The sequence below is a fragment of the Chiloscyllium punctatum genome, chromosome 26 (assembly GCF_047496795.1).
Source record: "Chiloscyllium punctatum isolate Juve2018m chromosome 26, sChiPun1.3, whole genome shotgun sequence".
NCBI lineage: Eukaryota > Metazoa > Chordata > Chondrichthyes > Orectolobiformes > Hemiscylliidae > Chiloscyllium > Chiloscyllium punctatum.
In genome coordinates, this window is record NC_092764.1 from 58,036,065 (window position 1) to 58,061,058 (window position 24,994).

At 42.4% G+C, this 24,994-nt stretch overlaps 1 protein-coding gene across 3 annotated transcripts in view; it reads right to left on the reverse strand.

The window, feature by feature from the left end:
* Positions 1 to 24,994, reverse strand: part of fhod1 (formin homology 2 domain containing 1) — a 310,142-nt gene that overhangs the window by 112,106 nt on the left and 173,042 nt on the right. For all 3 annotated transcript variants that reach the window (XM_072547486.1, XM_072547487.1, XM_072547488.1), the window contains 3 exons: positions 24,509 to 24,620; positions 17,050 to 17,144; positions 333 to 476 (listed from right to left, as the gene is read on the reverse strand). In XM_072547486.1, coding sequence (XP_072403587.1) covers positions 333 to 476; positions 17,050 to 17,144; positions 24,509 to 24,620 — 351 coding nt within the window. The remainder of the gene's footprint in view (positions 1 to 332; positions 477 to 17,049; positions 17,145 to 24,508; positions 24,621 to 24,994) is intronic.

A 24,994-nucleotide genomic window follows, 5' to 3' on the forward strand; every position in this document is an offset into this window, starting at 1 on the left:
CATTCAAGATAACAATACTTTCATGTTATTAGACACATGTTGGGCTCAGTGGCATTGCTTGATCACAGCAGCACAACCAGCAGTGATGACAAACCCCTGATGATCAATGCTTCACCCTATATCAGTAAACTTAAAGTGCCCTGTCTAGACAAACCCACAGTCTTTGAAGAGCAAAATCTGATTGCACTGCTGTTAAAATGAAAGTTTCTTACAAAATCTCAGAAACCTATTCGCGTTTTCATTTATTAAATTGCAGTAACACTAACAATTGCACATGTTTACTAATGAAATGCAGTTCTTATATTCCACATATAACATGAAACTGATTTTACCTCATAAATGGTAAACTGTTGCTTTACGTCTGGGTCAGTTCCTTTGTTACTCATGTGCCGTTGAATGATTTTTTCTAACCCCTGTTGCTCAAGACAGTCTGTAACATCATAGAATGAATCTTGGTCTGGAAGAGCTCCCAGCGTCTGTCAAAGAAAAAGTAAAGAACCACTCAAATCAACTTTAAACTTTTAACAAAAGCCACTCAACACAACAAACCTAAAGCTTCCAGTCCCCAATTGTATCTTTCAATATCTGTTTGACAATCTCTAATGTTACTGCTTCTCTTTATGTATCTGATAGCTTATTTCAAATACTACTGCAAAATGTATAATATTGAATAAACATTTCCTTTTCACCAGTTCAAATTTATGTTCCTGGTACTATTATTTAACTTGTTTTAAGTATTAACATTTACCACATCCATGTCATTTAAGGATCTGTATGTTCCGATGAGGTGAAATGTTAGCTTGCTTTCTCTCCATGAATGCTGCCTGACCCACTGTGATCGGCAGCACATTTGCTTCTAGTACAGATTCAAGCATCTGCAGTAATTTTTCCTTCCATAAATATCCTCTTTCTAGATTGAATTGTGAGATTTTAGGTAGGGAGGCCATATGTTTCAAAGGCTGAGGGATCTCATCAAATAATATGTTCCTTTCACTGTTCATAACGGGCAAGGTACTGACAATACTCAACCAGCCTCTGACTGCTGAACTAAACATAGTGTCTAAAATTAGATGTGATTCTGTGATTGGACAGTGCTTGCTAAATAATCCCGAGTATGTTAGCAATTACACTGGTAACCAATTTAAAACATTGTCACTAGGGCTCACAGTGTGGTGCAAGTTCCCTGTTAATACACCGGGCCCTGTTCTTTGCAGACATTGTACCCTGTTACAACTAAACAAAATAGAAAACAGCTATTTTCTGATTAATTCTTTGGTTAAAGGTAAACAAAATGGAGCAGTTAACTGCCAGCCATCAAGTAATTTGTGCATTCTCCACAGCTCTACCAATTAGAGTCTTGCTCATTCAATCTCATACAATATAAATTTGTCATTTGCTTTTATATTGATTTTCTTCCTCAAGAGCGCAAGTCAAAAAGCTTTGGAAAATGCACCTTTTTGTCACCAGTAGTCAAGTTCTCCCCGACCAAATTACTCTGATGATTGTAAAAGCTGAATTTGTCTACTTTTTCCTGATATTCGATTTACTTCACAGTTGGGATCTTTTTGTAGCTGCAGAAATATAACATTGTAGAAAAATGGCTAACAGATTTCCCTATCCTCCATTCTCTTCCTTCACCACTGACTCCACTCTGGCCCTGCATACTGATTCACAAAAGAACATTCACAAAGTCCACACTGTATTTGACCCCAGCCTGAGCCCATGTAGTCTCCAAAATCACTGCATACGTCCACTTTCAAGTCACTGTTTGTTTCCGCTCCTGCACAAAATCACCCTCTTCTGATACCCTAAACCATTTTGTTGTTATTTTCAGGTGAATCAGTCCCACTACTGCCAAGCTCTCCTTCCAACTTCTAGCATTCATAAATCTGAGCTTGCCTAAATCTTTCCTGCTTGATTCCTCGTTCGGAGCCCCAACATTTCTGTGATTCTGTAACATCTCATTCTCCTGTCTCTTCTGTACTTTGGCTTACAGTCACCTTCCAGCAAAATCTTAGTTAGGAACATCCCATCCTCATACTTAAATTTTTTTTGGCTCCAACCAAGATATCTCCATCACCTCACTCAGCCTGATAACTTTTAAGTTCCTTCAAATTTGGCCTCTTACTACTTTCATCCAACACAACAGCCTACTACTAACTCCTTCACCCACCCAATCTGAACAACAGCCCCTCTCCACCACTCCCAGCATGCCCCACCATACAAAGTAACAAAGCGCTAAGTCTCTACCTGGATGAGTGAGTTCCAACAACTCACTTGACACCATCCAGAACAAAGCAGCCACTCAAATGGTGCCTCATCCACCACTTTCAGCATTGACTCTCCACACTGACACACACAATAGCAGCAACATGATCAATCAGTAAGACATACTGCAACAACTAACTGAATTCCACCAACATCACTTTTCAAACTTGCAACCTTTACCACTTAGAAAGACGAGGGCAGCTGATGCATGAGGGAACCATTAGTTCCCCTCACACACTCTCCTGACTTGGAACTGTTCTGTACTTTATGCCAGGTGAAAAATCTAAAACTCACTTCCAACAACATTTTTTTGTATGGGACAGGGAGAGAACGACCCTACCCCACAAAGACAACAGCAATTCAAAAACAGAGCTCAATATCTTATATATGTTAGTTTCTGCTTGAACTATCTGGATACATTCACTAGCACCAATCCTTATTGTCGGTATTAGTCTGAACTACAGAAAACACGTGAGGAAGGATGCCCAAACATTCTCGGAGACAAAACAATAGGCTCAACCTTGATGAACAGTTAATAAGTTTATTATACATTACTTAATAGTTAGTTGCATTTCATCTGACATACTTAATAGTCTAAATAAAAACCGAAAGAACTGTGGCTGCTATAAATCAGAAGCAAAAACAGAAGGTGCTGGAACAGCTCATTAAGCCTGGCAGCATCTGCGAAGAGAAATCAGAGTTAACGTTTCAGGCCCAGTGACCCCTCCTCAGAACGGTTCTGAGGAATTAACTCAAAACATTAACTCTGATTTCTCTCCACAGATGCTGCCAGACCTGCTGAGCTTTTCCAACAACTTCTGTTTTTGATGCTTAATAGTCTCTTGGGAGGAATCTTATAGTTAAGTATAAAATCCTGAATAACTACATGCTGTTGACACTAAGAACAATAACTAAAGCACTGTACACAAGTCTGGGAAATACATAGAGAACCGCTATAGCAATACACTCTGGTTAGGTTCCTCCCAGGAAGGGTCCTTTATATTCTGATGGACGAGCTTAGGAAGAAACATCAGTTAACCCTTTGGAGGTACTAGCAGTCATATACAACAATGACCACCTTCTCAAAGGGACATAAATGTAATAAATATTGTAAGTAATGTATATATTCCACAAACAGATTTAAAAAGGTAAAGGTGATAAAAGAGGTAGCAAGGGCAACAAAGGAAATATGGAAAGAAACCGGTCAGATGATCAAAGGCCAAACAAAAACCCATTTCGTAGACATTTGTTAGACAGTGATTTTTCCCAAGACTCCAATGTGAGGACCACTGCTTTTTTGATGCATATAAATAACTTGAATATCAGACCACAGAATAAAACCTCGACAATTTCCAACAATACCAAATTTGGAGATGTGGCATACAACGTGGATGGTGCCAATCAACTGCAACAAGTTATGAATAAGGGGCAGGATGGAACCTAACACCTGATGAAGGGCTTATGCCCAAAACGTTGACTCTCCTGCTCCTCGAATGCTGCCTGACTGGCTGTGCTTTTCCAGCACCACACTTTGACATCAGTGGAAGTGTGAAGGATTAGGGAGAGGCAACATGGACTTAGTTGCACAATTCTGATCATTGTGTCCAGTTATAATCCCCATAACTTCAAAAGAATGTGACATCCCTTCAGACAGTGCAGAGGCAATGAACCAGAATGGTTCCAGTCTTGAGGGATTTTAGAGAGTTTTGTTTTAGAAGCTGAGGTTGTACTCAGTGAAACTAAAGAGATTCAGGAAAGATTCTATAGAGAATAAAAGATCATGCCAGGTTTAAATCAGTTAAACAAGTAAAATATGTTGCCATAAGCTGATGGTACAAGGACCCCTGGAGGACATAGACTTAAGGTTGTGTGTAGGGGAAACGTGAGGAAGAACATTTCTATAAAATGAATGCTGATGACCCAAAACTTGATACCACATGGGTGGAAGTGAAGACAATTATTGATTCTGAAGGAACATTAATAGTTACTTGAGGGAAATAAATGTGCAGTGTTACAGGGATACAGCAAGGAAATGGGACTGACTCTAGAGAGTGTGTTGACAGCAGCTTGATTGCCAAACGGATTACTTATGGCTGTGATGAGTCTTATGAAAAAGGTACGGTGAGGAGTAACAGCTCACTGAATTGAAGGCAAATTATTGACCTGATTATGAAATGGGCTTAAGCAAAAGAATCTGACAGAAGGCATGTTCTGCATTGGGCACTCAACTCTTCATTGTATGTATTAATGTCTTAAATGATGGGATAGAGAAATACATATCCTAAACTGCTGACAACACAAAGACTGCCAGCAGTGTAAACAGTGCAGAGAGTCATGATTCAGCATACAAAGCACTGGTCAGATCATATCTGGAGTACAGTGAGCAACTCCATACATCACACCTTTAGGGGCTGATATAAAGACCTTTACCAGAATAAAACCTGGACTTTAAGGATTAAATTATGAGGAGCTAAGACACAATCACAGTTGCATTTCTTGGAATTTAGAATATTCAAGGCTGATTTGATCCAACCTTTTAAAGTATTATGTGGTACAGATAGGGTAGTGAGTCAGAGCTATTTCCGTTGGCTGCTACAGACACAGGGGAACAAATGGCTTCCTTGTGCAATTTTGTTATTCTGTCCTAGTTTGGATGTCTAGGGCTGAGGGGTATGGTCTCTTGAAGTTAGCAAACACATGTATGTGTAAAGGGTAGTGAGAGTGTGAAACTATCTTCCTCAAATAACAACTGATACCAGGTCAACAGTTAATTTTAAAAAGATTAATTGACATTTGCTCAAAGTTCTGAAAAGTTATGGGGATAAAATTGGTGTATAAATTTAGATACAACGCAACAGAACTGAATCATTGAATAGTCACAGCACAGAAGGAGGAAATTCAGTCCATCAAATCCCTGCTAGCTTTCGGCAAGACTGAGTTAGATCAAGCCATTTCCCACCCCTTTCCCCATTTTCTCTCTTCAGGTGTTTTCCAATTCCATTTTCAAAGCCACAATTGAATCTGCTTCCGCTGCCTCTTCAAGCAACAGATTCCAGATCTTAATGAAGAAAAGTAAAGTTTTCTTATGGTCCCTCTTGCAAATCATTTAATTGCGTGTCCTCAATTCTCAATCCTTCCAATGGGATCAGGTTCTCTTTCTAACACTGTCTAGATCCCACGCAAATCTGGGAATAAAGATTCCTCTCAACCTTCTCTGCTGATGAAGGGCTTTTGTCCAAAACGTCAATTTCGCTGCTCGTTGGATGCTGCCTGAACTGCTGTGCTCTTCCAGCACCACTAATCCAGTATTTGGTTTTCAGCATCTGCAGTCATTGTTTTTACCTGTGTGAAGAACAGACCTAGCTTCTCCAACCTATCCATTCAGCTGAAGTCTCATATTTCAGGAACCATTCCTGTGACTTTTTTCTCAAGTGTAATGTCTAGAATTGCATATTTTACATAAATTTTGACTGACAAGTCTAGATGTCATTGCATTTGTACTCAATGCCTCTATTTATAAAACAGGTGCTCCCATATTCCTATAATCATATTGCCAAGCAGTCCTGTAACCTTCAATAATTCATACAGGTGTATCCCCCATATCCCTACATCCCTGCACCTCCTTTAGAATTGTATTCTTGTCTTTTATGTTACTGCTCCTCATTGCCCCTGACTAAAATATGTCACTTCACAATTCTCTGCAATACATTTTAACAGCCATGTGTGCACCTATTCCACATTCATTAGGCCCATTTGGAAAGAAGGAGAAATGGAGGGAGGAGGGATTTCGACAGTGAATGGGTCTCAGTGCCTGAAGGTTTGGTTGTAAATGATGAGGCAAAGGAGAGGACAGCCAATGGTCAAAATGCCACAGTCAGAAATAGTGACAGGGGATGTTATGCAAAAACCACATCTTTATATTTATTTCAATTTTGGACTGCATTAAAAATGTAAGAGCCTGCTTTAAAACAAGACAACTGAGCAAAGTGTTTACTGCAGCTATGGAAGTCTCATTCTGAGTGGTATGCAATGTTGACTTTTTTTAGAATAGCAAGAATCAGAGTGTAAGTGGACAAAATGGAGCCAATGGATTCTGAACTAAGGAACAATTGCTGTACAACTACTCTGATTGGCTAGGCTGTCTGAACTGCTGTGCTCTTCCAGCACCACTAATCCAGTACTCTGATTGGCTCCTAACCAGGTGACCATGAAACACCTAGCTTCAAAACAAAAGGCATCAAAAATCTGGGTGTGTGCATACGTGTATATAGATAGGCACATCTAGCTTGGATGAGCTGGGTTCCCAGATTGTAAAGCCTTCAGTCTGAGACTGAAGTCCGGGACCTGGAATGGAGTTGGTGGAACTGGAGGTTTAGCATTCCTAATTTTTACATGAATCAAATTGCAGCATACCCAACCCTAAATGTCAGACAAGTGCTCTGACAAATCAGAAGCAATGGAAGGAAAGAGAGAGATGATGCTGGGTGTGAGTGTATAACTGATAGTTGACTGGAGAGGAGGCTAATAGCATGTGAGAATGGAGAGGGAGTAAAGGGTAGACTCTCAGAGGACTCTTGAGACAACATTATTAATTTGTGAAGAGAAGTCATTGCTATTGATGCTTTGGCTATGATCAAAGAGTACAAAAGGGTTTCCCAATGAGCTGGACAAAGGTGAAATGGCAACAGTTGGTGTGGGTTATCAAAAGCTACAGAGATTACAGAGAGGCAAGGAGCAATAATATTCACAAATTTTTTGAGACTTAAAAGGGAAGTACTGTGGCATGAATAGGAACTTGACTGGACAGATTCAAACAGGAAGTTGCAGCACATGGGACTTCGAGGATTTTGGAAAGAAAGGTTGGAGTTCAGACTGGGATATGCAGAGGGATGGTGGGTTAATATATTAAGGAGGAGATGATGATTATTATAGAATCCCTAGTGTGGAAACAGGCCACTTGGCCTATCAAGTTCACACTGACCCTCCAAAGAGTGTCCCACCCAAATCCACCTTGCCAACCCTATCCCTGTAACCCTGCATTTCCTATGACTAATCCACTTAACCAGCACATCTCTGAACTGTGTGGGCAATTTAGAATGGCATTTAACCTGCATTTTTTTGGACTGTGGGAGGAAACCAGAGCACCCGAAGAAACCCATACAAATACATGGAGAAGATGCAAACTCCACGCAGACAGTTGTCCAAGGGTGGAATCGAACCCGGGTCTCTGGCGCCGTGAGGCAGCAGTGCTAACCACTAAGCCACTGTGCTGCCCATATCCTTGAGTAATATCCAAATAGTGGCCATCATTTTGAATATCAGTTAGGTAAGGGTCCCAAGAAGATCACATGCTATAATCCTATAGTGGGGCTCAAAAAACACAACCTTCTGACTCAAGGATGAAAGGTAGAACATTGGAGCCTAGCCTTTATACACTTAAACTGTTGTTTACAGAGATACACACTACACATCATATACTTCCAACAAACAATCTTTCTTCCAGCCTGTTCCATACATATTAACACAGATAATCCTCAGTGAACACTCATTACATGAATAATTAACACCCAGTTGATCTCGATTAATAAGGGGTGGTAGAATTGGTTGCTCTTGTCCCTACCCCTGAGCCAGGAAGCCCGGGTTCAAGACCCACCTATTCTGGGGGATGTATAAAAACATCCCCGAACAGGCTCATTACAAAACACAGAACTGTGCGCTTAGGGCTGTTATGGCAGAGTGGTAGTATTCCTACCTCTGAGTAAGGAGAGCAGGGTTTAAGTCCCACCTGCTCCAGTGGTGTGTCCTAACATCTTTGAACAGGTTGCAAAAAAAGAACTGAGTGCTTAACCAAGCTGCCAGCATGGATAAACCAAAGATAAAATGGAAACGCTCTCAGTGGCAGCTTCTGTTTTATGAAACATGGAAAGCAGGTCTAGTTCTTCACTGCCAGAACGCAAATAGGAACTGAAACTTGTGCCTTTATTGTGCCGCACTTCCTAATTTAAAAAAAATTCCTGCAATGTCATCACATTGATATCATTTTAAACCACATGCCTGTAAATAATGCAAGGCAATTATACTTCAATTCCATTCCTCTTCTCCTGCCCCATGTTGATGACTGTAATTAGTTACATGTCAGACTGAATAACCCCCACCCCCACCATTCACTCTCTGTTGATTCAATGGTTTAGTCTCCAATTGAAAGGCCAACAAGATTTACACAAAAAATTAAGCAGTGTTTAATTTACACTTGCCAGCAGAGAGTCCCTTATTGTAGCCAAGCTTAAATATTTACAAAAAGACTGGAGTTTATATACAGTTTAATAACTACCTCCAGTTTTAGCAGACCAATCTTTTACTAAGTTATGCTGCTGCCTGGTGTTTCAATGAGTACAGAAAAGAACCCCAGTAAAGAGCAGTCATGCAACATTGTATACCTTAAGATCTACGTCACCCATCTGAATTGCTCTATGACCTGCATCATTTGCAGACCTCGTACACACTGGATACAAGCAAAAACAACTGCCAACAGAACTAAGCAGTTGTAGTAAGCACAGCCAATAAATCAGAATTAACCTGATGTATAGGTGAAAGATTTTAAAAGCAGTCAGCAGGTGCACAGCCTCTGCTAATTTAGAAAACTACTTAAACAGACGTGTACAGGTTTGGGGTCTGGACTATTTGCTAATATTTTCCCAATATGGTCAGCCAACAACTGATTGGACAACCATAGTGCACAGAGGGTGGCCTAAGTTCCGAGCTGGACTTGTGCCCCTCACTGAGAGGTTGCCCAGTGATCAGACAGCAGCTCCACCAGCACCAGGGATTTAACTAGTGGATGGTGCCGGTATTGCAAGTAGTCCCGCAATGGAGGCCCAAATGGGTCCAGACCAAAGGGGTCATTAGACGGAGAAGATTCAAGCTCCTTAGGACGGAGGGGAGTTTGGGGAGGGGAGGTGTTTTAAATTACAGGTGAGGAGAGGGAAGTGGGCGCTCCATCATGTGGAGATGGGGGGGAAGTGTACCTGATGATCAAAGGACACAGTTGGGAAATAGCAACCCCTTCCTTCCACCCTTTGAAACGTCTTTATAAAAACATGCTGCCCACATCCGCCAACTGCCTGTGCCAACTGGAAGATGAAACAGGCAGGGTAATATTTGAGTCAACTGAGTGGTAATAAGCTCAGTTGAACTTTAAGGTATTTTTACATGAGATGCCAATGTTGGCATCTGCCCCAACTCTTGCGCCCTTCCAACTGGTGGAAATGCCTAGCATTTACTCTGTACCCCTCACCCCTCCCACTCCCCTCCAATAAGACATTTGACAACGGGATTATAAAATCCAACCCATTGTCCTTCTCAGTCATCTGCATTAACTTGGAGTTTACAGTTTAGATGCAATTAAGCCAAGTTCTTTGATAGAATGGATGTGCTTCAAAAGAAAAAGCTAGAAAGGGGCAATCATTGCCTCATTTAAATACACTTGAATTAAAAATAGAAAATATTGCATTTAATATCAGATAGCTAAACAAAAATAAATCATTTATCGAGCATGTGCAGTTATTTTGCAGTCTGATTGAACAACCCAGCCAGCCATAGTTAAACATACACACAGACACTACACAGACCTCAAGTCAGAACAAACTGAAGTGGGCTGGAACACTTGAACAAAGCGCCAGCTCAGCTTCTTCTGATGGACGCCAAAGCCAGGCCACCCATCGACTTTGAGTGCATCCATCATCTCCAGCAGTAGTTTTGTTTGACTCAACTATGATTACTGATGACCAAATCATGATATTAGTCTGCGATGTAAAAGATGCTGCACGCACCCTTGCTCAAGCTTAAAATATTACAATTCCAATAGCCAAGCGCTTTGTGACTAATTGTCTGTAAAATATTCTGTAAAACTGCATTCGCAGTAGGCACAGTTTGAATCAGCACCTCAGGAACGCTAATATTCTCTGCTCAGATTAGCAACATTAAGGCACAGAAACCTAAAGACTTCTCACCCCACAACCTTCGCGAATTACGAAAGAAAATCACTTCAACACAAACATACAACATCAACGGGCAGAATAAAATCAGCCTGCCGAGACTGTTGCGTACTCCTGATGGCTGCAGCTCTAAGACCAGGCACTTCTAGTCTAGCTGGCAACCATGCAATCTCCTGCAAGAGGCAAAAATAAGGAAATCCAGGACCAATAAGGAGAAAGAAAAAACACTTTGGAATTTCTTTTCCCCTCAGGTGATTAAAACCTGCCCAGGAGATCCCATGGACTGAGTGTTGCTTTCCCTCTATGTAATGTATTATAGAAAATGTTACTTTTTCTTTCAACATCTTGTTTAGATGCCTTACTTTCCTAAGGTTTTTGAACATGCTTTGTAAACTAGGTTTAGAAAAAGCCATGTTGCTTCATCTTTCCTGGCAAGGCTACTCTCCGCAAAGTCATCATAATTCTGCCACTGGAGCCATTCTGGCTGCAACAGGTGGAGATTTGATTTAAAAGCAGTTATGGAGTCATAGAGATGTACAGCATAGAAACAGACCCTTCGGTCCAACCCGTCCATGCCGACCAGATATCCCAACCCAATCTAGTCCCACCAGCCAGTACCAGGCCCATATCCCTCCAAACCCTTCCTATTCATATACCCATCCAAATGCCTCTTAAATGTTTCAATTGTACCAGCCTCTACCACTTCATTCCATACACGTACCACCCTGTGTGTTAAAAAGTTGCCCCTTAGGTGTCTTTTATATCTTTTCCCTTTCACCCTAAACCTATGCCCTCTAGTTCTGGACTCCCCTCCCCAGGGAAAAGACTTTGCCTATTTATCCTATCCACACCCCTCGTAATTTTGTAAACTTCTATAAGGTCACCCCTCAGCCTCCGACGCTCCAGGGTAAACAGCCCCAGCTCTCCCTGGCAACATCCTTGTAAATCTTTTCTGAACCTTTTCAAGTTTCACAACATCTTTCTGATAGAAAGGAGACCAGAATTGCACGCAATATTCCAACAGTGGCCTAACCAATGTACAGCCGCAACATGACCTCCCAACTCCTGTACTCAATACTTTGACCAATAAAGGAAAGCATACCAAACGCCTTCTTCACTATCCTATCTACCTGCAACTCCACTTTCAAGGAGCTATGAACCTACACTCCAGTTCTTGTGTTTATGAGAGGAGTAATGTTCAGAGTTAAGTGGTGTGCACTCTGTAGAACAGAGGATGGCCAGAGCCATTCAGCCCACTGAGTCCCTGCAAGAACAGAAAGATAAAAAGTCGCCACAGTCGTACCAGACCTTGGGCTGCTCTCTCATGAGAGAAAGAGAGAGAGAAAGAGAAAGAGAAAGAGAGAGAGAGAGAGAGAGAGAGAGACAGACAGACAGAGAGACACACAGAGAAAGAGAGAGAGAGAGAGAGAGAGAGAGACAACAGGTGGTGGTTCTACCCAAGAGTCACCATATCTCAGGCAAGGGGACAATTTGAGAAGGAGGGCCCTTCATAGTGACCCCAGTTGTTGTGGGAATTGAACGCACACTGTTGGTACCACTCTGCGTTTCAAACCAGCTGACTGAGTTAACTAGCCTCCTGCAAGACTAACACATTCCGCAAGTGTAACTCAATTAGTTCCACTCCCTGTCTTTTTGCTGAGCCCCGGGAGGTTGCATATGCACCCGATAAGCAACTATTTCCCTTTAAATGTTTTGATTTATTGTGCTTTCACTGCATTCTCAGGCAGTGTATCCTGGATGCAAAGGACTCCCTGCGTAAAAACGCCTTTCCTCATGTCACTTTTAGATTTTTACACTCCTTTTAAATCAGTGTCAAATGTTTCTCAAACTTTCCATTAATAAGAACTGTTTCTCTCTTGAGAGTGAGTCCAGATCTCTCATGATTTTGAAACTTTTCCATCAGATAAACTCAGAAATTGGGGTCTAGGTCATATTGCATCTGGATGTGGGTTGCTTCAGTACCTGAGAAGTTGAGAATGGTGCTGAACACTGCAATCATTGTTGACCTATCCCACTTCTGACCTTATGATGAAGGGAAGGTCAGTGATGAAGCAGCTGAAGATGGTTGGGCCTAGGACACTACCCTGAGGTATGTCCTAGAACTGAGATGACTAAGCTCCAACAACTACTTTGCTCAATTCTGTTTCCCTCTCCACAAATGCTGCCTGACCTGCTGAATTTCTCCAGCATTTTCTCTATTTGTTTGATCTTTCCTGATGCTTGATCTAACTCCAACCACAAAGAAGTTTCCCTTTGATTCCCAATGGCTCCAGTTTTTCTTGCTGTCCTTTGAGCCACACTGGATCAAATGTGGCCTTGACATATTGGGCTGTCACTCTCACCTCTCCTCTGGAATCCAGCTATTTTGTCCATGTTTGAACCAAGGCTGTAATGAGGTCAGGAGCTGAGTGTCCCTGGTGGAACCCAAACTGGGCGTCACTGAGCAGGTTATTGCTGAGCAGATGCTGTTGATAGCACTAATGATGTTACCTTCCCAACACTTGACCAATTTTTGAGAGTTGACTAAAGTCAGAAATTTCTTCTGAATTTTTGTGTACAGGACATACCTGGGTAACATTCCATATTGTCGGGTAGATTTAGCCATGCTGGCAGAGCTTGGGTAGGGAGCGACAAGTTCTGGAACACAAGTCTTCAGTACCATTGCTCGAATGCTGTCAGGGCCCATTGCCTTTGCAGTATTCAATGCCTCCACCTGTTTTGTGATATCACATGGAGTCAATCAAGTTGACTGAAGACTAATATTTGTGATGCTGGAAACATAAGTTGGGCCAAAGGGCCTGTTTCCATGCTGTAAACCTCTATGAATCTACAACACTGGGAGGAGGCCGAGATGGATCATCCAAGTGGCATGTATGGCTGAAGATTACTGTGATTGCGTTTTACACTGATGATCAGTGTAACTGTTATAAAGAAGAATAACTGGACTCAAAACATTAGCTCTATTTTCTCTTCACAGATGCTGCCAGACTTACTGAGTTTCACCAGCAATTTCTGTTTTTGTTTGTTTCAGATCTCCAGCATCTGCTGTTTTATTTTAATGATTTTTATATATTATTGTAATCGTCCATCATAGCTGAACAGAGGGACTGTAACTTAATGATCTATTGGGGGTCATGAAAGGAACTGGTCAGTACTGTGTGCTCTATTGTACAGTCTGTTAACATAATTGTCACAGCTTCATATCCCGACTTACTCTTTCAAACTAAGACAGTAAAAATTGCACTTGTACAATAATAATGTGCACTGTTCAGTTCCTGTGCTTTCATGTAAGCTATAAAGGGTTTTCCAGCTAATCCTCACCACTGGAAGTGCGCTCATGTTCATGAGAAGAACCAATGAAAAGAGTCACCAAAATATGATCATTCACAGAGAAAATGTACCGAGTGGTTTTTTAACAATTTATTTTATTACAAAAGAACTCACTGCTTCTACATTAACTGACAGCAAAGTGGTCACAGCAATGGATTCCAAGGAGACTAGCAAACATACCGCAAAAATGTAACATCTTTTCATCTAAAAATCAATAAACTGAAACTGGAATCAATTACTTCTCAACTGGTCTGCAAGGGACAGTAAATGCTATAAAGCAGGCAACATTACAGAATCAAATGTGTTTTGGGAATGAAGATGAAAGATTTGATTTACAATGGCTTACATTCTTACGATGGACTGGAAACAATCAAGGAGCAAGAATTTGAGATCAGAAGCTGGCTGGGTTGTAGGAAGCAGCAGGTACAAGTTATGGCAAGTGATTCTGGCAGGCAGGAGGAGGAGAGATGACAAGATAGATTGCGTGGACTCCTCCTGTTTCTAATCTAAGTCAGTGGCTTGGGGCTTAACTTTTAGCCCTCAATCGTGGCAGAAGCTATTTGGTCCCCCAAACCTGCTCCACCGCTTGATGAGATCATAGCTGATGTGATCTGCCGTATGTATGTGTCTGTGCATGCCCGTGTGTGTGTGCGCGCACATGGACTTGTGCATGCATGTGTGTCCGTGTGTGTTCGTGTGTACGCGCTCGTGTGTGTCTGTCTATGTAGGTGGGTGCTCGGAGATCCTGCCTGACTAGATGTAGCAGTAGCTGCAGGCTGCCCTGTGAGATATTTAAGCTTGCTTCCTTCACCACCCCCAGCAGTTATGGCCTAGCTGCAAACAATACTGTTAATTTTAAACAAAGCTGAAGAGAAGCAGCCTCCATTTTAAAATACACTCCCCCTCATTGACCCTGCTTTCAAGTTGGAAAACCTTTGGCCCCATTGAGGCTGACGGGGTATTGGGGGAAAATTCAGAAACACTGAATACATTCGTTCAATTCATAGGTAACGCTAAACCCACTCAGAACAATTGAAAAAGCAGGAAGCAATTGAGTTTGATGAGACATCCAAAGATCCACAAGAGGAACTACCAAAATAATAGAACATAAAATTTGGGAAAGCGAACACAGGGAATGACACACAGATATCCTATGAATGATGTTAACCTAGCTGGAATGAAGATGAAACAGATCTAAGGGAACACTAAGGGTCAGCCTTTAACATTTCCAACCATTTCTGAGCACCAAGTAATAAAGCAAATTGAGTCATGTCCCTAAATCAGCAGAGTTTGAATTGGAGAAGTTATCATTGAGCCGTAATGTGCTCTGCTCATACTTAACGACAATTCCAGGTTTTACCTCAGAAACACAATCAAGTCACTCAAACTCTGAAGGACTAAAGGCTCATCTCCAGTGGAAGAGAATTGCGTTATGAGCAAAGATGACAAAACTTTGAAAAGGGGTCATTATAAATAAATACAATAAAGGATCTGGAGAAAGTAAACACCCAGCCCTAACTCAAAGGATAACTGTAAATCAAGGCAACAAGACAGAAGGTCAAACTGGAGAAATTAGGATTGACGTCAAGAGATTTGTAATCACCCAAAGAGTGATTAAACATTTAACACAAAATTTCAGGTGCAAAAAGACTTTTGAGTTCACAATAAATTACTGGACCCTGTCTCCGTTTTTCTTGATGTATGAGGTGTGTAGCCCATTATTTAGCATGTGCAATCTGAAAACAATATTAAAGAGTGACAGAGCAGCTGGAAACAAATTCAAATACAACCCTGGCCATAAAAGTTGTACAACTAACAGCAGGCTACAAGCATTATGTCTTGGGGCAGGGAAAGAAACATTAGGCTTTCTGTTGTGCATTTTGATGCACTGAGCATTGTGGAGATAGGCTCAGCAGAATACACAGGGATTCCAGGGTAATACCAGGATGCTGCTAGCACTGCTCCTGAGATAAGGAAGGCAAATACTTGCTATCTTCAATGGGACGAATAACTGAAATCGTAGCAAATTAGGTATAAAAGGATAGAAAGGAACAACTTTTACCATGCAGGTTAGAAGTTGGTAACAGCATATCAAGTGAACTTTCCAAAGTTTCTGGATTGAGGAACTTCTCATTGACAAGGTACAGAATTACCTGGTGTTTGGGTAAACGCCATTGCAAGTTACTGGTTGCCCCAAAAAGACAACTGTAAGAAGATTCACGAAGGACTGAAAGAGGGTGTAGATGAGTTATCAAGGCAACCCATGTTGAGCTTTGAAAGCATTTCTCACATCTACTGGCAGTTGATAAAAATAAAAGCACACGCTGGCAGGAACTATAGAAAATACAGCGTCTTGTGATGCCTAGACTGCCAATATCCCAGCGTAAATTGGAGGTGCGAACAGGGACCTTGTAGAATTCCCAATGTATCAGACTCAGAAGGAATTCCATGGAAAATGATATTTCCCTACACCTGGAACCCTCCAAAAGTCTCCATTAGACTGAAGACTTCACGGGTTTCCAACAAAATTAAGTAAAATAGTTATTAAGGAAAAGTTAGATTATTAAATATATAATCCAACTCCTGTGTAGCTATACAATTGAACCCATACTTACCTCATACCCCCCAGACCATTACATGCTGTAGGATCTGATACCACACACCTCTCCTCTCCTCCCCTCACCCCACCCCCTCCCACCACCACCATGTTGTTAACTTATGCTGGTTGTCTTCTGCTAATTTAAATACTGCAATGTCTAAGAAAGCAATGCTTCCTTTGTGTGTTGTAGCTTTAAGTTTCATGGAGGGCTGATAGTTACTGAGGGTGTGGATGAGTCATTTTAATTCTGCTTCTTTGTGAGTGCAAAGACCCTGTATGTCAGCACAAACACAAATAGCAACGTGACTGTATTACCTAATAAATAACAATAAATAATGAGAATGACAGGGGAGACCCTGAGAACTGAAAAGCAGACCCCATCAAAAACAAATTGCGCCCAATGATAACATTCAAATTGTGCCTGAAATAAAGCACTTTGGGACTTGCCAAGTTCTTGAAAGTTAGAAATCACACAACACCAGGTTATAGCTCCAAAAGCTAGTGCTTCCAAATAAACCTGTTGGACTATAACCTGGTGATGTGTGATTTCTAACTTTGTACACCCCAGTCCAACACTGGCATCTCCAAATCAAGCTCTTGAAAGGCACTATATAGATTCAAATCATATTTTCTCAGTAAGTCTAAAACTCAAAAATACTGATTCAACACTGGATTTTTGTTGCTGGTAGGCCATAAAACGTAGGAGTAGAAGTAGGTCACTTAGCCATCGACTCTGATCCCCAGCATCTGCACTCCTCACTTTCTCCTCCTTGGTGAAGGGTGCAACAGAGTCTCAAGATTAAACAAACTTGCAAACTAGTCACATACAGCTTTTACCTTGTTAATGAGTGTCATGGTGAAGACAAGCAGCTCAGAATCAGCTCCATTCTTCTCCTCCAAAATTTCAACTAAATTTGTCCATGTCTTTGTGCCTGCAGAAAGGAAGGATTTTAACATGGTTACACGTCAGACAAAAAAGTTATAGCAAAATATTGGAGACAATTTGATTATACCCAGCATCAGGATAAATTCTAACTGCAGAGTTAAGAGACACAATCAATACATAAAATTTCAAGTGACACATTAATACATTTAACCATACAATGTAGACGGTGACCATTCAGCCTTGTTGAAAGAACTATTTGTCTCCCCTATCGTTTCCCCACAGAACCTGTGAATGTTTCTGCTTTAGCTATTTATCCACTTCCCATTTGAAATTCTGAATTGCTGGCACCATCCTGTCAGCTAATCCATTCCAGAGTATTACTGGCCATTGATTTAAAAAAATAATAAATTTGCGTCTCTCCCTGATTCTTTTGGTATCTACACTGAAGCACATGAATATGAACTGCACTAATATCAGCCAAGTGCGGTATTTACCCAAAAGTCAGATGGTCATTCTCAGGATCAGATGGCAGGCGGCATTTGACTTCTTGTATTTTAGTTACTTTTGGCATATACGAATAAAGTCATCAATTGTACCTTCCTTTAATGAACAGCAGCAAAACTCCCATCAGAAACAAGCACTATCAGCAAGGAGATGGGGAGGAGATGGTTTTCTTGGATGGTGGGGGGTCTGGGGCCCAAGGGGGCACAGTCTGAGAGTAAGGGATAGGCCAGTCAGGACAGAGCTGAGGAAGAGTCTCTCCACTCAGAGGGAGTGAAGACACAAACCATCACCTCTTTTCACAGCACGCTGCTGCTATGTTCTGACATTTACAAGTCCTGAATCCCACACAGCCATACTGTCAATCAGTAAGTACAGAAGAAAGGTTTGAGATGAGGGTGCTGGGACTGTAGGGATAGGACACCAGTTGAGCAGGCTGACTGGGAGCTAGGTAAGTAGTGACCCAACTGGGTAAGAGATGGAGGGGTGGAGTAGGAACGCCAGATGGATGGGTGTCAGTGTGCCTGGTGGCAGGGTGCCAGGTGGAAAGGGTAACATGTCAAGTGTGTAAATGCCAGGGTGTAAGCTGGTAAGAGGGGGCAGATAAGTGAGGCAGTGTTTAGTGTAGGCTAGTGCAGAAATCAGGTCCAGCAGGGAGGGTCAGTGTCAGCTCCTGCAAGGGTATACGGTAAGGTGCAGCAGAGGAGTGGAGCTTCGAGTGTGTTTCTGTGCATGTGTCTACGTGTCAGTATGTGTGTTTCCACACGTGTGCCTGTGTACGTGTGTCTGTGACTGTCTGTGTATAAGTGAGTCTGTGTGTGTATGTTTGTGTGTCTGTGTGAGTGGGTGTATGTGTGCGTGTGAGCATGTGTGTGTGCTCTGTGTGTGCCCACCTGTGTCATTGTGTACAAACTGAGGGAAGTGGGATTTGAGTCCAGTGGTAGGGTAATGGGAGCATTGGGTATGGAGTGGGGAAGGGGAGTTGGATCTGCAGCAGGGCATGTAGGGCTGGTTGCAGAATGGGACAGCTGAGGAATTGGGTCAGAGTCTGGGGGTATATAGTGTCTGAGGAAGCTGTGGTCAGGGCTGGTGTGAACTTAGTGTGGGGCCATTTGAATAGTTGCTCAGGAGTTAGGCTACATATTAGAGTCATTATTAAATTGTCTATTACATGATGTTAGACTCGGAGTCTAACTACATATAGTCTAACTTTTCATCTATTTCAGTGGGGCGCTCTGAACTTTCCGATTTAGTTGGAGATTTTCCGAGGGCTCCAGGTGTAGAGGAATTAACCAGCAACAGGAATTTCCTAAGCAATTCCTCCAGAGTGTGGTACACTGAGGATTTTGTACATCCCCTGCCTTTGCTGGAATAACAACTGGCTGACCGTTGTAGAATTCACCCCAACAAGTGTCGAACAAAGAACTACCTGGTGCAGTTGTCTAGTATGTACCCATCCCATTAGTCTGTGTGACAGAATGGTCAGACACGGCTATGTTTCAGGTCTTTGCAAATGAGCCAAAAAGGAATGAAACATCTGGCCTGGGTGAAGGGGAAATATTCAGCAGGCAAACCATGGCTGGGTTCCCCGGCACGCCTCTACCTACTGGAGAGAGACATGTGCTGCAGGACGCCAAAAACACAATGAAGACAGAGTTCTGTACAGGCAGCGTGGAAATGCAATGCATATTTGTTACATTGCTCGGTGCCACCATCAGAACTTTCAAACAAGCACCAGGATACAGCTAGGCTGGTGGCCAGAAAGGGATACTCCGTTAGCTCCTACCTGGAATTTCTCCACATTCAAACAACGCACTTAAGGCAGCTCTGATTGGAGGGTGGGGTGGGGAGGGGAGGGAGGGGGAGAGACAGGTCACTGGTCACCTTCTTCAGGAACGTGTCTTTGCAAACCAGGGGCTGGGAGGAGACGCAGTGGGTGCGTCATGGCAGCTCCATGATGCAGGGACTCACTGTTCACCGGACTGTTCCCTGTGACACATACCGAGATAAATAAACAAACATTAACAAAAGCTGTCAACTCGGTTATTTAGAGAGCTGTTGATTACTGGGTGGTATAGGCTGGTACTTTCCAAAGTCTGGGATAAGGTGGTGAAAGGGCATGACAAAACCCCACCAAGGCTCAATGGGGAAGGCCATTCCCTAAGGTCCTCTGGGCAACGTGAGGCTGGAAACAATGTAAAACCCTTCAAACTGAATAAGTGACATGCTTGAATGTTGTAAATAAAACCTAGAATTCTCAATGTAGTGAGACACTTTAGTGGGTCATATTTAATTTATTTGATATAATTTAATTTATTTAATTTAATTTATCACTGGCTGGCCAGCATTTATTACCTGTCCTGAATTGCCCTTGACAAGGTTGTGGTGAGCTGCCTTCTTGCAACGCTGCAGTCCATATGCTGTTGGTAGACCCACAATGTCCTTAGAGAGGGAATTCCAAGATTTTGACCCAGTGACAGTGAAGGAACAGCCAATGTATTTCCAAGTCAGGATGGTGAGTGACTTGGAGGGGGAACTTGCAGGTTGTGGTATTTCCATGTATCTGTTACTCTTGTCCTTTGAGATGGAAGTGATTATGGATTTGGCTGGTGCTGTCTAAAGATTTTCAGTGAATTTCTGCAATGCATCTTGTAGATAGTACACACTGCTGCTACTGAGCGTCAGTGGTGGAGGGAATGGATGTTTGTAGATGTAATACCAATAAAGCGGGCTGCTTTGTCCTGAGTGATGTCAAGCTTGAGTGTTTTTGGAATGGGGAGTATTCCATCACACTCTGGACTTGTGCTTTGTGGATGGCGGACAGGCTGTGGGGAGTCAGGAGGTGAATTACTCACCATAGAATTGTTAGCCTCTGACCTGCTCTTGTGGTGAGTCCAGTTGGGTTTTTGGTCAATGGTAACTCCTCCCATGATGTTGATAGTGGGGGATTCAGTGATAGTAATACCATTGAGTGTCAAGGGGTGGAGATGGTCATTACCTGATATTTGTATGGTGCAAATGTTACTTGCCACTTGTCAGTCCAAGCCTGGATATTATCCAAATCATTTGGATATGGACTGTTTCAGTATCTGAGGATTTGCCAATGGTGCTGAACAGTGTGCAATTATTGGTGAACATCTCCACTTCTGACCTTATGATGGAGGGAAGGCCATTGATCAAGCAGGTGAAGATGGTTGGGCTGAGGACACTCCCCTGAGGAATTCCTGCAGGGATGACCTGGAGCTGAGATGACTGACCTCCAACAATCACAACCACCTTCCTATTTGGCAGGCATGACCCCAACCAGCTAGGAGTTTGCCCCGCTGATACCCATTGATTCCGGTTTTGCTAGGGTTCCTTGTTGCCACACTTGGTCAAATTCAGCCTCAATGTCAAGGGCTGTCACTGTCACCTCACCTCATGTGGCACAATGATGGTATTCTTGCTTCTGAGCCATAAGGTCTGGGTTCAAGCCCCACCTGTGCTTGGAGGCATGTCAAAGGCATGTCTGAACAGGATGTTCACACATAATGTGTGAGGCACTTTAGAATATCACACATTACATTAAAATAAACTGATCTGGTTTGCACTTTATGTAATGAGAACCTTAAACTGTTATGTAATGTTTGAATAAAATACACTGTGGAAAACAAAGTGCCAGGATAAAGGTATGAACCCAATTCCACAGCTCACCACGTCATCCTTGGCCATATCACCATTTTCACAACCTGATTGCACTGAACTTTTCGAAGGCCCCTGCTATAACTTCTTTAGTAATACCAAACAAATATTTTCCCTGGGAGAGACGCTCACCTACAGTTTCCTGCTTTCTGACTCCCTTTTTCAAATCTTCCAATCTAATGGGACCACTCACGATTGAAGGAAGTTTTGGAAAATTAAAAATAATGGATTAACCATCTCACTTGCCACCTCTTTTAACACTTAAGGATGAAGTCCATCAGGGCCCAGAGATTATGAGGCACAACCAATATGATCGCAGAAACCCAGTAAGATCACCAGGAGAGATGGGAGTGACTGTAGCCAATTACCGTACACATTTATTGCCTTCTTCAACTGCACAGTTATTGGCAATCAACTAATGTTAGTGGTGGTGAAAACCAGCTCATAGCTAACTCTAAGAATGGGAGTAAACCAGTCAGTCGAGGATACACGCTCTCCTATTGAATTAGCTTGTGACTGATCTGCATCTTCACTCCATTATTCAGCAGCTCGGGTGCACATTCTTTGCCCTTGCCTGACAAGAATCTATCAGCAAGTTTTCCCATTGCATTTAGATACCAGTCCCAAATGCTCTGATCATCTGCTAAGAATTAACCCACACAATGTTCAGGTTCTCACCACCGTTCTCCCCTCCACATCCCACCTCCCCGCAATCCTGATGCCGGCTCATTTAAGTCAGGGCTGCCGGCCTGTGGCCTGCATTAAAAATCGGTCAAGTACAGAATTCCTGCAGCCTGCCTGCCAGATTGTATCAGGGTGCAGAACTTTTTAACAGCTGCAACGATAAACAAATGGTGTAGCCGACGTTCAGCACAGTGAGTCAGACACAGAAAGAAGAAGAAAGTGGAACTGAAGACATGTAGAATTAACATCTGGCCTGGTAGCACATTCTTACAACTCATTAACTTTCATTCAGTCTGGCTACATATGCTCAACATGAATGTAAGGTCACAGATTTTTTACGTTTATCCAGCAAGATTAATCACGACTAATTTTTTTTTTAATTGTCAACATATTTGTAAACTTCAGCAACTGAAGTAAAATTAATAACTCAATTTTTGCATTTAGATTAGGTTCAAAAGTTTTGGTTTGATGGGCATGAACTGAGTTTTCAGATCCGCCCAGGAAGTGCAGTTATAATTTATAATTAATTGTGGGAATGTTGTACATTAAACAGCAGCATATCGAGTTCAAGAGGGAGTTGGTTAAATTACTCATTATTGTCGGGAGACATCGGCCCTTATTCCTGCTTTTCAAGATTCAAACTGACAGCTCCAATGGACTTTTAAGAAGTGGGATTTTCTTTTAAGTCTTGGTCCCCACAAAACAAAATGGTCAGAATAATTGGACAAGGAGAAAGTGAGCACTGCAGATGCTGGGGATCAGAGCTTAAAAATGTGTTGCTGGAAAAGCGCAGCAGGTCAGGCAGCATCAAAGGAGCAGGAGAATCAACATTTCGGGCATAAGCCCTTCTTCAGGAATGAGGAAAGTGTGTCCAGCAGGCTAAGATAAAAGGTAGGGAGGAGGGACTTGGGGGAGGGGCGTTGGGAATGCAATAGATGGAAGGAGGTTAAGGTGAGGGTGATAGGCCGGAGAGGGGGTGGGGGCGGAGAGGTCGGGAAGAAGATTGCAGGTCAAGAAGGTGGTGCTGAGTCCGAGGGTTGGGACTGAGATAAGGCGGTGGGAGGGGAAATGAGGAAGCTGGAGAAATCTGCATTCATCCTCATTTCTCCTCCCCCCACTTTTTCTCAATTCCAACCCTCGGACTCAGCACCGCCTTCTTGACCTGCAATCTTCTTCCCGACCTCTCCGCCCCCACCTCTTCTCCAGCCTATCACCCTCACCTTAACCTCCTTCCACCTATCGCATTCCCAACGCCCCTCCCCCAAGTCCCTCCTCCCTACCTTTTATCTTAGCCTGCTTGGCACACCCTCCTCATTCCTGAATAAGGACTTATGCCCGAAACGTCGATTCTCCTTCTCGTTTGATGCTGCCTGACCTGCTGTGCTTCTCCAGCAACACATTTTTAAGAATAATTGGACTGCCCACCACACCTTATTCTTGTAACAACTTTAACTAGACATAAGAAAGTGGAACCTTCAACTACCTCAGAGTGACACTTTCCTTATCATTCCTTTTCTCAGCTGACTCCCTCAAAAGTCAGTCTAACACATGGTCAGCATAGATCTGCACTCCCAGAGTCCAGGAACATGGAGTATCCTGGTTGCTGCAGAATTGAAACCCAGTTATCACACACACTTACAATGTCGTCATGATTTGGAGATGCTGGTGTTGGACTGGGGTGTCCAAAGTTAAAAATCACACAACACCAGGTTATAGTCCAACAGGTCTATTTGGAAGCACTAGCTTTCGGACAACCACCAAAAGCTAGTGTGCTTCCAATTAAACCTGTTGGACTATAACCTGGCATTGTGTGATTTTTAACCTACAATGCTGGTGACCGTGGAGACAATTCAGCAATCTGATTCTCACTATCAATACGATAATACATTTACAAAGAGAGCGATTATGTTGATGAGTATCACTGTCCTGTCATAATGACCCATCATCTCCAGAAGGGATCATTACAGCGACAATTTAAGATTCGCTTTTAGACTCACGGCCCACTGAGAGCCCACTGCTTGTGCCTCTTCACCTGTATCGATCACAGCCCTAAAGCCAGCTCAGACTGAATAAATTCCATACTCCATGGGCAGTAAATCAATGGTCCAGCTTGCTCTAACCTTTTGCACTTCTCGTGTCGACTGACAAACTTTGAGGCAAAGTCAATAAATCTGACTTTTTGTTTTGCTCCCAGTGGGGTCTCAGTACAAGGGAATGTACCTTGTCAGTCATAAAACCCCAGGGCAAACACTGAAGACCAGAGATTAGCATCACAAATGCACCACACATTTCAACATGTTATTTTCAATTGAAGTACACTAAATTCCCTTGAAGCATTCAATCTGAAACTTTATCAAAAGAAGTCAACAGCAAAAACAAAAGCCACAGTCACTGTAATTTTAAAATACACTATTGGAGGTGCAAATGTACTTATGTACAAGCTAATATCAGTTTTGTCTATTGTCATAAGTAATGAATGCTGTGCTTTGAATACTTACACTGTCTGCTTCTAACTCTCCCTGATCTCTTTACAATAGCACTTACCTCTTTTATCGTCCACAGTGTTGACAGCCTGGATCAGAAGAGCTGCGTTGTTCTCTGTGTATTCCACAAACACCAACAGGAGTTTCAGAGCAGTCTTCACCACCAAACGGTACTGGGATCGAGCAACAGAAAAGCAGACTGTGAGCTAATTGTCAGATTTACCAGCTAACAAGAGCAGCAGAGGGAGGGAAGTCGTTCAGTCTGAATTCCCTGACCTTACCAGGAGGTGTCATTGTAGAGCTGCAAGAGTTCAAGTTTGAATGAAATCACGCTCATTTGCCTTCTATGACCATGTTCATTTCTTTTCTCTCTTATTTTAAAATGCATATCCATTTTACCAACTATTACAAATAATCAGCTCCGTAACAGATTGTTTTAGCGAAATGGAACATATTTTCAGAAGAAAAGACTTCTGTTTCTTAACTTGTGACGTTGTACAAACAGACACTTTAGAAATTGAGAAAAGAGATCAACTAATTTCGAAAG